Source organism: Panthera tigris, chromosome B2, assembly GCF_018350195.1.
Source record: "Panthera tigris isolate Pti1 chromosome B2, P.tigris_Pti1_mat1.1, whole genome shotgun sequence".
Taxonomy (NCBI): domain Eukaryota; kingdom Metazoa; phylum Chordata; class Mammalia; order Carnivora; family Felidae; genus Panthera; species Panthera tigris.
The window spans coordinates 86,848,795-86,862,712 of record NC_056664.1 but is presented as its reverse complement, the minus strand read 5'-3'; the positions used below and the strand labels follow the sequence as shown (position 1 = coordinate 86,862,712).

Genomic DNA, 13,918 nt, shown 5'->3' with positions numbered 1-13,918 from the left:
GACTTCCTATTTCCTTTCTTTTTTATTTTTAATGTTTATTTATTTTTGAGAGAGAGAGAGAGAGCATGAGAAGGAAGGGGCAGAGAGAGAGGGTAGGGGGACAGAGGATGCGAAGCAGGGTCTGTACCGACAGAGAGCTCAGTGCAGGGCTTGAACTCACAAACCGTGAGATCATGACCTGAGCTAAGTCGGACACTTAATCAACTGAGCCACCCAGGCGCCCCATATTTCCTTTCTGTCAGAGAGATTAAGTTTTGTATAAGTTAGTATGTAGAAAAGAAATGTAGGTGCTCAAAGTTCAGTTTTGCTGTGGAGAAAAAAATCTGTGTCCTTTGATACAGTCTCTTAGACTTGATTTGGGCATGATATAGTTGTCATTCTTTAATCTGAGTTATGGTTTATTTTTGTTTTAGATTATAGCCACAGTACTGATCCACAGAGTTGAAATTCTCGGGACAAGAATACATTACTTGCCTATAATTCCTGTGATTCAAATGCCTTGATAGAACAGAATCACTGAAATATACTCACTAACACTATGAAACTATAAAGCTAAATACAGTAGTCCTGTCATAACCCCTGCTTATTTGGGGTTAGTGATGATGTTTTCTTAGTCAAGAGTGATATAAAAGGGAATTGCTGAAAGGTGAGGGAAGGTTTATTAGAAAATGGGAAGAATACTGGCTTTGGAGCAAAATTCTTGCTCTGACTTGTATGTATATATACATAACCTCTCTGAGACTTAATTGTGTTTGGAAATTGTGAAATGGAAAGTTTTTGTTTTTTGGTTTTTTTTTTGAGGAAGTAATATAAAGACCTTAACACAGTGTTCATATAGTATTATAAAACAAAATAGTCTCCTTTTTGAGAGAATTTTAGAACCAGTTACCAAGGCTGCTCGTTTCTGACACCAATTGCAAGCTCAAGAATGCCCAAAACCATATAATTTACTTAGATTTACAGAACTCTCTAAAAGCTATTACAGTCATGGTTATGGTTTATTACAGAGAAAGAATATAAATTAAAATTAGCTAAGGGAGGAGTATATAGTAGAGTCCAGAAGTACCAAATGTGGAGCTCCTGTTGTTTTCTCCCCATGTTGTCAAGATACCTTAGTCTCCTGGCATCAGTGTGTGACAGTATGCAGGGAGTATTTCCAACCAGGAGAGCTTGCCTAAGCTGCAGTGTTCAGTTTTTATTGGAGCTCCATTACATAGATGTGATGGATTGATTGCCCACACGGTTAATCTCAATCTTCAGATCAACTTTCCAGGTCTCCACAGCCCTTAGCCTAAGTCACATTGTTGATTTTGGGCTGTGGCCAGCCTCCACCCTCAATTACATTGTTAGACTATCCAGTATGACTCTAGGCTCCCCGGCAAACAAAGATATCCCTATCAGGTACAACATTCCAAGGGCCTAGAAATTACTCCCCAGAAGCCAAGGATAAAGGCCAGATTTTCTCTTTGGGTAAGGCCAAATTCTTTACTACAGATTCTCTCCTCATAAAAGGTTTGTATTCACTTTATTTACATAAATATATCTGAAAAGGTCAATAATTTTTTTTTTTTTTTTTTTGCTAAAAATAACTGAGTCATTGTATCAGTTATTTATTACTGTGAAACAAAATTTGGCAGCTTAAAACAGCAAACATTTATTATCTCACACAGTTCCTAAGGCTCAGGTATACAGTAAGAGCTTAGCTGGATGGTTCTGGCCCAGGATCCCTCATGAGTTTGTAGTAAACTATCAGCAGGTGCTTGAGTCTCTGAAGACTAGAGCTGGAGGACTCACTTCCAGTCTTTCTCATGTTGGCAGGAGGCTTTAGTTACTCATCATATAGGCTTCTTCAGGCCTGTTCACACTATGGTTTTCCCTGACGGAGTCAACAAGAGATTTTCATTAAGATGGAAGCTTCATTGTGTTCTAACCTAATCTTGGAAGTGACATACCAACACTCCTATTAGTACTGATGCTCTCTTGATAACAGACCAACCCTGGCACAGTGTGCAGTGGGGTGGGGGTGGAGGGTTAAATAAGTGTATGAATACCAGGAGACAGGGTCATTTGGGGCCATTTTAGAGAGGGGCTACCACAGTCATTGAGTACCTTTATTAAGGAAATGTTTGTTTAGTAATTTTATGTAATGAGCATCTTACATGAACATTATCCAGTCATTTAAAGTCGAGAATATTGCAGGGGCGCCTGGGTGGCTCAGTCAGTTAAGCGTCCGGCTTTGGCTTAGGTCATGATCTCCTGGCTCATGAGTTTGAGCCCTACATTGGGCTCTGTGCTGACAGCTCAGAGCCAGGAGCCTGCTTCAGATTCTGTGTCTCCCTCTCTCTCTGCCCCTCCCCCACTTGTGCTCTGTCTCTCTGTCTTTCAAAAATAAATATTTCAAAAAAAAATTTTTTTAATCAAGAATATTGTACATGCTTTAACCTTTTATGCTTTAACCTTTTATGAGTCATTTGGGTTCATCCTTCTGAACAACATATTAATTATGATGGGGATGGTAGGGTATGATGAGGCTCTTTGCTTCTATTCTTTAAGGGTTCTGGCTTTGCTTTTTGAGGTGTTACAGTTACCTTTTGTACCTTTTTCACTCACTGTCAGAAACTAGTTGTTATTTGCTTCCTCTCCAAAGCACTTTCTTTTCTTCTGGTTTTGACTAGTATACATGTATCCAGAGCTTTAAGAACTGAGCGTTCCTCCAGGCTTTCCCTTTGGAAAGCAAAGCCTTTTTCAGTGCCTAGCTTTTGTGAAGTATTTTGGCTTTGTGAAAGTCCTTTTCGGCTTTCTTCCTTATTGTGAGGAGTCTTCCAGATAAGTGACCATTGATTAAATGAGGTAGCACTGTGTACATTTTTTTCCTATACAAAATGTTTAGTTAATTGCTTAGTAGAATAGATTGTCTTGATGTTATTATACATAAAATGAAAAAAATCTCTGGTGAGTAAAGTATACAATGAGGAAAAACACTCAAAGCATAAAACACTCCAAAAACTACATGAAGTTTTTTTTTTCCGCTTAAATTACATATGACAGCAAAATTTAAATATTTGTTAAAACAGTTATAATTGTATAGAAGTGCCATTGTTTAATAAAACATGTCCTGTTAAGGTTTATATTGGATTGGAATAGTTACAATTTTTTTTTCTACCAAGTCTGTCAAGTTACTCTGTCCAAGTAATTTTAGACATTCAAGAAGTTGTAATGATGTCTGATGATAGAGAAGATATTTGTACTTCACTACTAGCCTGCTATGCTATAATTTCAATGCATAATTGAGAGCAATAATTTTGCTGCAATATTCTCCCTTTCTAGAGACAAATGGAATCAAATTGGAATTTTGTAGAAGAACTGCTAAAAAAGTCCATCGGTGTTCAGGTATGCTTTCAAATGAGACAATTTGTGGGCTTTGCTAAATTTCTAACATTACAGATTTTATTTTTTAAGAACTGAGAAAACTCTTAAAATGATTTAAATAACAAACTCTGTTTACTTATTAAAAACCTGAGGTGGAATCATCATTCTTTGTTAATGAAGGGGCAACATAAGATAGTTCCTATGAATGAGTATCCTTTGAAGATTTTTATTTCAAACACTGAGTTGCCAGTTGAAGGACAAATAAAATTATCCTAGCCGGTGACTTTGACAAAATGTATTCAGGATAAGTAGTGGATGTTTCAAAACTGTACGCCATTCCTTGACTGTATGGTATCAGGTCTAGAGACACGATGAGGGAGATAGTGGCATTGGAAATTCGGCTGTATCCTCATCACAGCAGGAGGGTGACTTGCCTTGCTGAGCAATTTGTCTTACAGGCGCGAATCCTACTCTAACTGATAAGGTCCTAGTTTCTGAGCCCTCATTTCCTACGTTATCATTTTTCTTTCTGCAGAGCCGCTAATGTGGTGCTTCATGGCCCAGAGGTCAGATTTGACCTCCTTTTAAAATAGTTTTAAATGTGCTATTCATCACATCGTTAAACATACTGTATTGTAGTTCTCTAAAATTTTGTAGTATAAGTTATTTATGTAAGAATTTAAGGGGAAATTTTAGTAAAGAATATTTTTAAATTTGGGTAGTAGATTACTTTTCTGTTAGGATATGAAGATTGTTAAAATCTTGAGGAATAAACAAGAAATATAGTACAGGATTGATATATATATATCATATGTACGTACATGCACACTCATTCATACTTATGAATACACGCACATTTATTTTGTAGCCATATCTTTGAAAATCATATAAATAGTGTCAAATTTTCTTTTCCATTTTATCTATATTAACTCTTAATTTTTTTAGGTAAAGCATACAATAAGTACATTTAGTTTATAATATGAGTCTTCCAATTAATGAGTAAAAATTCTAGACTAGAATTCCAAAGACTTGTGCATACATAGTTGTATGAAAAACAAAATAACCATAACCTCAACCATTGTAAAAGTTTTTATTTTTATTTTTTTGTGTCATTTCAATTGGCTTTCTCCTTCGTTCTTTTTGAGAACATACTGATTTAGTAATTCAGAAAGTGTCTTATATACATTTTTTTTTTTTTTACTTCAAGAATGTAGGGGATCACTAAAAAGTGGTCATTGTTAATTATGTTAGCTATTGATCCAGTCTTAATGCCTTAACACAGCTTTAAAACCTCTTAAACTTCCTTTCAGCTCTAACATTGTATGAATTTATGGTTTATTCAGGTAGGTTTTAAATTACAGAGTATTTCTTAGGTTCTAAGGGTCATATGGATAAATACCCATACACTCATAATGGTCTAGGACAAACAGGAGAAAGAATTTATCATCATCTCTGTTCCATTGTTTTTTGACTAAGAAGTTTGCTTTTTGACTAAGAGATTGAAAACCCTCCTCAGACCCTTTTTAGTTGCTTGAAAATTAATTCTTTTTTTCTTGTATTTATGACTCACTATAATTTTGATTTTAAATGAAGGAAACTCATTTACTTGAAAAAAAAAAACTTTGAACTGTCTTACTCATAATGTAATAAAAGTTACTCTGACACTGCATAATATATCTTTACAATATAGCTAGTATGTTAATGGTGTTAGCTGAACTTATTTTGATGATAAATAAGTAGTTCTTGGAAATAAGTAGTATGCCCATCAGGAATTGCCTGGCTTGTGGTTTCCCAGAATTGGGATCAGTACTAAAACCAGGAAAGTCCTGGGCAAACTGTGGGAAGTCAGGCACCCTAGAAATAGAAATAGTCTAGTGACTCCAAGAAACTTTCTCTGGGAATTTAGATGTAACATAAAATCAAAGTAATTTTTCCCGTGAGAGAAGCCATTATAATATTTAGAAAGAAGTAGTCCATTTTCTCTAGTGATCTTTCAATTTTGTCATGCCTTGATTGTATCAAATTAGATTTTATAAGTAGTTCAGTACTACTTGCTGGAGTTCTTGAAATCAATTTTGTGGGTGCAGTAGGTGGTCATAAAAAATAAATAATATGTTCAGATAGAACTATCAGTTTGATTATATCTGTTTTCCCCCATTGAGGTAAATTAAAATCTGCCCATGCCCGTGTGCTTTGACTTTATCTCCAACAGTGAAAGAGTCCATTTGCAGTATTTAAAAAACATACATTCCTCGTGTAGAGCAGTCGTCAAATATAATCCGTAGGCATGCCACTGTAGTTGTAATTAACCAAATAATGTTCCAAATCTTTTTCTAGCCAGAAAAGGATTTTCTAGAAACAGACATTGAGCTTTATAGGTAAAGAGAACATTTATTGTTTAACTTTGCTTCTATTGGTATGATTGAATAGTTAAGTATTTACCTTAACCATTTTTTGGAGGCAGTACTATTTAATATTTGTGTATGCTGACAGTAAACATTTGTTCTACCTTTAAAACGGCATTATTGTATTCAAATGAAGAGGAAGATTTTGAGTTTTATACTATCTGTTTTTTAAAGCCTCATTTTTTGGCATCCTAGAGACAATTTTCTACTAAAGTTTGTTGAAGGGTATAAAAAGATATCCAAAACAAGTCTAATATTTTTATTTGCTAAGGAACCTGAAGAGTCCAAGGCTAAAAACAACTCAGAATGTAATTAGATCTCAATTATATGGGGCAGTAATCTTCTAATAATTAATTTATTTCTATTATTCATTTATTTGTAATTTTTTTAATGTTTATTTTTAAGAGAGACAGAGTACGAGCAGGGGAAGGGCAGAGAGAGAGAGAGACATACACAGAATCTGAAGCAGGCTCTAGACTCTGAACTGTCGGCACAGAGCCCAGTGCGGGGCTTGAACTCACAAACCGCGAGATCATGACCTGAGCCAAAGTTGGACACTTAATCGAGTGAACCACCCAGGCGCCCCCTAGTAACTAATTCAAAATCATTATGTTTCTTGGACAGAAGGATCTTGACTGGGATATTGAATTTCAACTTTCTTTAATCCTAAAAATACATTGAATCAGGCAGACTAACAGTCATTATTTAGGTTGCAAATAAATTTTATTCTTCTGATGACTTCTTCTAGTTAGGTTATTCATTAAAAAATGAGCCCTCAATTGTTAAATTGCCATTTTTATTTAAAAAAAAAAACAGAGTAATTTTTTTTTTTTTTTTTTTTAACGTTTACTTATTTTGAGAGAGGGAGAGAGAGAGAGAGGCACAGAGAGAGAATCCCAAGCAGGCTCCACACTGCCAGCTTGGAGCCTGACACGGGGCTGGAACTCATGAGATCATGACCCAAGCCAAAGCCAAGAGTCGGGTGCTTAACTGACTGAGCCACCCAAGTGCCCCAAGAGTAATTTTTTTTTTAAATTCCAGTATAGTTAAAATAGTGTTATATTAGTTTCAGATGTACAATATAGTGATTCACCAATTCCATATATTACTGATAAGCTCATCATGGTAAGTATACTCTTAATCCCCTTTACCTATTTTACCATCCACCCACTCACCTGCCCTCTGGTAACCAACTATTTGTTCTCTATAGTTAAAGTCTGGTTTTTGGCTTGTCTTTTTTTTCTCCTTGTTTGTTCTGTTTTTTAAATTTCATATATGAGTGAAATCATATGGTATTTCTCTGTCTCTGACTGCCTTATTTTGCTTATAATTATACTCTCTAGCTCCATCCATGTATTGCAAATAACAAAATTTCATTCTTGTGGCTGAGTAGTATTCCAGTGTGCGTGTGTGTGTGTGTGTGTGTATCTTTATTCATCTATCGATGGACACTTGGACTGTGTATGTAATTTGGCTATTGTAAATAATGCTGCTACAAACATAGGGCTGCATATATCCTTTCAAATAAGTATTTTCATATTCTTTGGGTAAATACTGAGTAGCTCAGTTACTAGATCATATGGTGATTCTGTATTTAAATTTTTAAGGAGCCTCCATACTGTTTTACAGAGTGGCTGCACCAGATTACATTCCCACCAATGGTGTAAGAGGGTTCCTTTTACTCTATATCCTCACCAACACTTATTGTTGCTTGTGTTGTTGGTTTTAGCCATTCTGACAGGTGTGAGGTGATACTTCATTGTAGTTCTGATTTGCATTTCCCTAATGATCAGTGATATTGAGCATCTTTTCACGTATGCTGGCTATAAAAGATAATTGTTTTCATTTTTAGTTCAGTAGAAGAATATCACGTATGGTATATACCCAAATTTAAGATGCCTAAATTTGATATTTCAAAATAAAGATGGGAAGACATTCTTTATAAAAGGACTAAAGCAGAGGGGCACCTGGGTGGTTCAGTCGGTTAAGCTTCCGACTTCAGCTCATGTCATGATCTCCTGGTTTGTGGGTTCAAGCCCCACATCGGGCTCTGTCCTGACAGCTCAGAGCCTGGAGTTTGCTTCAGATTCTGTGTGTGTGTGTGTGTGTGTGTGTGTGTGTGTGTGTGCGCGTGTGTGCGCGCGCACGTGCGTGCGCGCTTGCGTCTCCTTCTCTTTCTCTCTCTCTCTCTCTCTCTCCCTTTCCCTCCCTCCCTCCCTCCCTCCCTCCCTCCCTCTCTGTCTCCCTCTCTCCCTCCCCCGCCTTCCCCGTCTTGTGTGTTCTCTCTACCTCAAAAATAATACATAAAAGTTTAAAAAAAAAAGTTATAAAAAATAAAAGGACTAAAGCAGCCACTATGGAATCAGGAAATCAAAAGCAGACACTACGGAATATTCTGGGGTAGCCTTCTCATTGAATAGTTTATACATACTCACACAACAGAGAAGAGACCTACAGAGCATCCATAGGTCTTGTGAAAAATGCAGAAGCTGAGTAGCATAGCCTCTGGGATTCAAACAGGCAGGTGTAAGGCTGTGTAGAAAAGAGGCCCAAAGACCTGGATTGTTTAAAACTCTTTATTCAGAGGGCATGGATTTAGGTGTAATTATTCAAACCTCTTGGTTTAGGTAGAGTTCGACCTTAGCACTCACAGAAATGAAATATATCAGCGTAAGGTATGATACTGAGATCCTGTTGCATTTATTATTTGATCATAGTTTGGCCTAAAAAAATATATCTCTCTTGCAGACAACACAGTGACAGCCATCCCTATGCAAGCACTGTACTTAGCACTTAATGTACATTCTTCCACTTAATGTTTATGGCAGGGCCTGATAGGGTTAAGGAGTTTGTCCATGTTCATATAGGTAACTAAGAAGTGGCAAAGCTGGGATTTGAGTCTTCTTACATGTTTTACTCACAATGTGCTCTCTCAAAGCATTTGACTTGGTTGGATTCTGAATAAAACTATTTTTACCATTATTTCTATTTTAAAACTTTTTTGCTGCTATGTGTTTAATCGTTTTTGGTTTCTAGATCTATTTTGATGATACTTGTGGAAAGCATCTCAAATTTCCATATTTTTGTTTGTGTTTTCTTTTTTTTTTCCCTTTCCAATAAGTGTGTGATGGAAAATGTAAGGTAGGAAGAAATTAATATACACAGGAGTTTTCCAGTACTCTTCACTGTATTTCATCTTCTGTTTTCTCGTTATGAATTTGAGCTAAGATATCTCTTTGCTTCTTTTCTCCTATTTTGTATTTATATCTCTTTGATTATCTGGGCTTGAAGTTAGGCAAATCCTTTCTTCTTAATTCAGCTGATGTGCACACACACATTTTCGAAGGGAATTTTTAAGAAAAAACTAAGGGAGGAGTGCCTGGGTGGCTCAGGTTAACCATCCCGTTAAACATCCGACTTCAGGTCATGATTTCATGGTCCGTGGGTTCGAGCCCTGTGTTGGGTTCTGTGCTGACACCTCAGAGCCTGGAGCCTGCTTCAGAATTTGTCTGCCTCTCTCTCTGTCCCTCCCTCATCTCTTGTTTCTCTCAAAAATAAATAAACATTAAAAAAAAATTTTTTTTAACTAAGGGAAAATAGCTCAAAACAAATGAATATACATAAAATGAAAACATATTTTATAACAAATACTAGCTGTAATTAATTATAAGCTAAACAAAATTTTTAAGTCCTACTCGACTGATGACCCAATCCTGCCAAAACTGGAGAAAATGGTATTTTCTTTTTCATTATAATCTGTAGCCACTAGCAGGGAAAAGAAGGGAAATTTATCTCCATTCTTTTAAAAAAATTAAAAAAAATCTCTCAGAATACACCATATTTAATTTCTTCTTGGTTGGGCACAGTGTAAAGAACATGGGTTCTGGCCTCACAAATTTTATTCAAATCTTGGTCTGGTCACCAAGAGCAATCTTGATCAAATCCAGTGTGCATTAAATGTTAATTTCTTTTCCCTTCTGTTTTTGGAAAGAGGTATAGAATGGTATTTATAGTTGGTTTTGGAGTCATAAATCTTTGAAGTATATTGAATTTAGTATGCTTTAATTTATCTGAGTAGTATGCCACAGGAATGAGCCTAGGTCTTGCTTAATATTTTCATAATAAAATCAAAAGAATATTAATGATGGACAGAAACTTCCCTTCTTTGGTTAAACGAGCTTAGTTGTCTCTTAGAGAAGCTAAGTATCTTTCCCTAAGCCATACAGTTAACTTGGTAAAAAGAGGCACAAGAACCTAGATCTCAGTTTTATTCATGAAATATTTATGGAGTTTGTTTGGCAAACCAGGCAGTGTGCTAGACCCAGGGGAAATTATCCTAATTCTCAGAGAGCTCACAGACACTTGAAAGCAGACAAACATAAATTTAAGAAGGTAAGTGCTATGATGCAGGTGTGCATAGGAGGTTGTGGAGCATAAAGAAGGGTCTCTGTTAGTATGGAAGTTAGTAAGTTTCCTGGAGGACTTGAAGCTTGAGTGTATTCTAAAGGATTACTAATTAAGAGTTAATGCCTTACCAAAAAAAATCTGCTCACGTTTGATTCCCTTTATTCTTCGAATGTTTTAGCACCAAGATCACTTTTTTTTTTATACCTATATGTTACTTTTATTAGCAACCCCAACATTATTGCATGTAATCACCCTGTCCTGTAAGTTTCTTAATATCCTCACATCTAAGCAGAGTTTCTTTTACTTATTTCACCCATTTTCCAGGGTTATGCTTTACATTTTTTCATTTTTCTTTTCATTTTCATTCTGCTCACCACTATTGGATCTTTTCCATTTTCTGTCTTCCTCCATGCCCAAACTTTCCTCCTTAAGCAATTCAGATTATATATACCCCCTTATTATAATCACTCCATCACAAACACCTTTAATTTTTAAATAATTGTGTTAAAAGTCACTTTGAGTTATGTAATTTCTATTATCTGAATACATAAAGCAAATTTTTAGAAGAATAGCCTATCCTGATTTAGACCTCTGGTCTGAAGATGAGAGTGGGTATGATTTGGTGATATGTATTCATATTCTTTTTAAAAGCAGGTTATCCAGGGGTGCGTGGGTAGCTCAGTCAGTTGAGTGTCTGACTTCTGCTCAGGTCATGATCTCACTATTCGTGGGTTCAAGCCCCTCATTGGGCTCTGTGCTGACAGCTCAGAGCCTGGACCCTCCTTCAGAATCTGTGTCTCCCTCTCTCTCTGCCCCTCCCCCACTCATGCTCTGTCTCTCTCTCAAAAATAAACAGCAAAAAATAAATAAATAAATAAATAAATAAATAAATAAATAAATAAATAAATAAATAAATAAAAGCAGGTTATCCAGTGCGTATCAAGCAATAATATTCATGTTACCAGAGCCCTTTTACTTTCCCACAATTTCATTTTATTTTTTAGGATGGTATACCAGAAGAACAATTACGAATGCATCTGCACTGTTGTTTGACGCTTTGTGATTTCTGGGAGCCAAACATTGTAATTGTCACCATTCTATGGGAATATTATAGTAAGAACCTGGTGAGTAAATAAAATATGAATGTGTTCCAGGAATTTGAAGAATTTGTACATATTTGAGGAATATTTTTATGGTTTAATTATGAAAAGTTACAGATTTTTCTTAAAAAATTAATTTTTCCAAGTAGATTAGAGTAGCTCAAAAATATTGTTTTACCTTTCATAAGCATTGTTTATAGAGCATTGACATAAGGGAATGGAACATTTTGTCTCTTTTCTCTTAAGAGTGAGAGTAAGTAAGCAAAGGAACCAAAATTGCACCAGAAAGATATTTCTTTTTAATCCTCATTTATAAATGTTTTCTAACAATTACTGATTACTAGCAACACATTGAACAGTTAATGCTATTCTGAATAAGACATAGTCTTGGCATTTGAGTTGCTTATAGGTTAGTGGACATTGTGGGGAAGAAGTTACAGTACTGTGGAATGTCCAAGGAGAGAGTATCTGACCCAGTGTATAGACTTGTGAAAGGCTTTATGAGGTAATTTTTTAACTGGAGAATGAGTAGAATTTTCCAGGCATAGAAGAAATGGAGTGTTCAGGTGAAAGGAACATAATGAACAAATGTATGAACACATAAAAAACTTGGTCTTTTCCTACCGTGTTAAATAGTTTTGGATAGGTCTGATATGACTATGGGAAGAAACAGCAGATAAGGAACATAGGGTAGTCAGTGACTAGATTATGTAGGGTTGAAGATAATGTGCAGGTTGAGTTATGATTTATTCCAGAGATATAGAAAACCAAGGATGTGACATATTGGGTACGTGTGTGAGAGAGTTTTCTGAAAATGCTATAAATAATTTGGGTGTTATATTAATAGTCCAATGTAATAATAAATGCTAATAATGCAGTGAGTGAGTAAAATAGGGGCAATGGATTTAGAAAGGAGAGGATATGTTTGAAAAATAAAAATTATAAAGGTAGGTTTATAGGATTTAGTTACCTGTTATGTGTGGAAAAAAGAGAAGATTTGGAGTATTTGAGTTCCCGAGTAAATAGTGACCCCTTCAATCGAGATAGAAAATGGAAATGGGAGGTTTACAAGTAAATTACTAGTTTGGGTTTATACATAATAGAGCTTATTAAAAATAAGAAAAACACCTTTCTCTGAAGCATAATTTCAGGCTGATTGGAAAAATGACCCATTCTAGTTCTGAGACAACATGTGTATGAGTCCACAATGCTTGTCATATCTGAAAGCTGGAAAATACCAAAGTAAGATGGAGTCATGTCAAAAGGAGGTCCCATTGCTCCAATGCTGGGTAAATTTGAGCATAAGAAAGAATAATGATTGCTGTAGATTGAAACTTATCAAATACAGGGGCGCCTGGGTGGCTCAGTTGGTTAAGCATCTGACTTCGGCTCAGGCCATGATCTCACAGCTTGCCAGTTTGAGCCCTGCATTGGGCTCTGTGCTGAAAGCTCAGAGCCTGAAGCCTGCTTTGGATTCTGTGTCTCTCTCCCTCTTTGCCCCTCCCCCACTTATGCACTCACTTGCGCGCGCGCTCTCTCTCTCAAGAATAAATAAACATTAATTAAAAAAAACCAAACCCTCATTATTCTGAAAACTATAAATGAGAATATAAACTATATTTAAGAATAACCAAATTTCTAATAAGCTAATTAAGAAGTAATGATAGAATTAGAAAATCACTATTTTGTACATCTGATGAAGTAAGGCTTCTGGGCAGTGATCATTAATGGCTGCTAAAGTTGTTCAGTGAGAATCTTGGGGATCACTCAGATTAACAGATCAGGTTGATAAGACCCTCAATCTTAACGTCACAAAAGGAATGACCCGATTTAATGTCTGTTTTCCTAATTGCAACATGAAGTACCCAGTACTACCAATGGAATATTCTTATCAAAAAACTCAACTTGCATGAATCTGATCAATCCTTTAGATACAGCTACCGATTTTCAGAACAAATAGGGGATAAAAGAGTACATTACATGACACTAGGGAGATACTAGCAGCTAAATCCAGATTGGAGAAAATTCTACACAATAAATGATCTAATATAAAAATAAATGGTATGACATAAACTCTGGGAAACTTACATAAGAGATTAAAGAAGCAAAGCAACCAAATGCAATGGATGGATCTTGTATGTTTCCTAATTTGGACAGACCAACTGTTAAAAAGACATATTGGAGATGTTTTAGGAATTTGAACAGCCCTTGGTGTCTCTGCTTTTGTGGAATTTTTATTTTGGCAGGATGTGTAGTACTGTTTGTAATTTATGTGATCAAGGCAAGTCAAACTTTTAGTGAGCTAATTGGGATTTCCATTTTTGTTTACTTGGATTTAATACTTATATTCTTTTCTTTTTTTCTTTTTTGCTTGTAGAATAGTTCTTTTAGCATCTCTTGGCTTCCTTTGAAAGGCCTTACACATATCATTAAGTCACCCTTGTCTATGCTAGAAATGGTGAAGACTTGCTGTTGTGATAAACAAGATAATGGCCTGTATAAATCCAGCAGTAGTTACACCATTTTCCTTTGCATTTTGGCAAAAGTTGTTAAGAAAGCAATGAAGAACAATGGCCCTCATCCTTGGAAACAAGTCAAAGGAAGGTATGTGCCATATATTTCTTTGTCATGAACGTT

At 35.7% G+C, this 13,918-nt stretch overlaps 1 protein-coding gene across 12 annotated transcripts in view; it reads left to right on the top strand.

The window, feature by feature from the left end:
• MMS22L (MMS22 like, DNA repair protein) overlaps window positions 1–13,918 on the top strand; it is a 158,116-nt gene that overhangs the window by 60,776 nt on the left and 83,422 nt on the right. For all 12 annotated transcript variants that reach the window (XM_042986842.1, XM_042986841.1, XM_042986843.1 and 9 more), the window contains 3 exons: window positions 3,328–3,390; window positions 11,186–11,305; window positions 13,659–13,885. In XM_042986842.1, coding sequence (XP_042842776.1) covers window positions 3,328–3,390; window positions 11,186–11,305; window positions 13,659–13,885 — 410 coding nt within the window. The remainder of the gene's footprint in view (window positions 1–3,327; window positions 3,391–11,185; window positions 11,306–13,658; window positions 13,886–13,918) is intronic.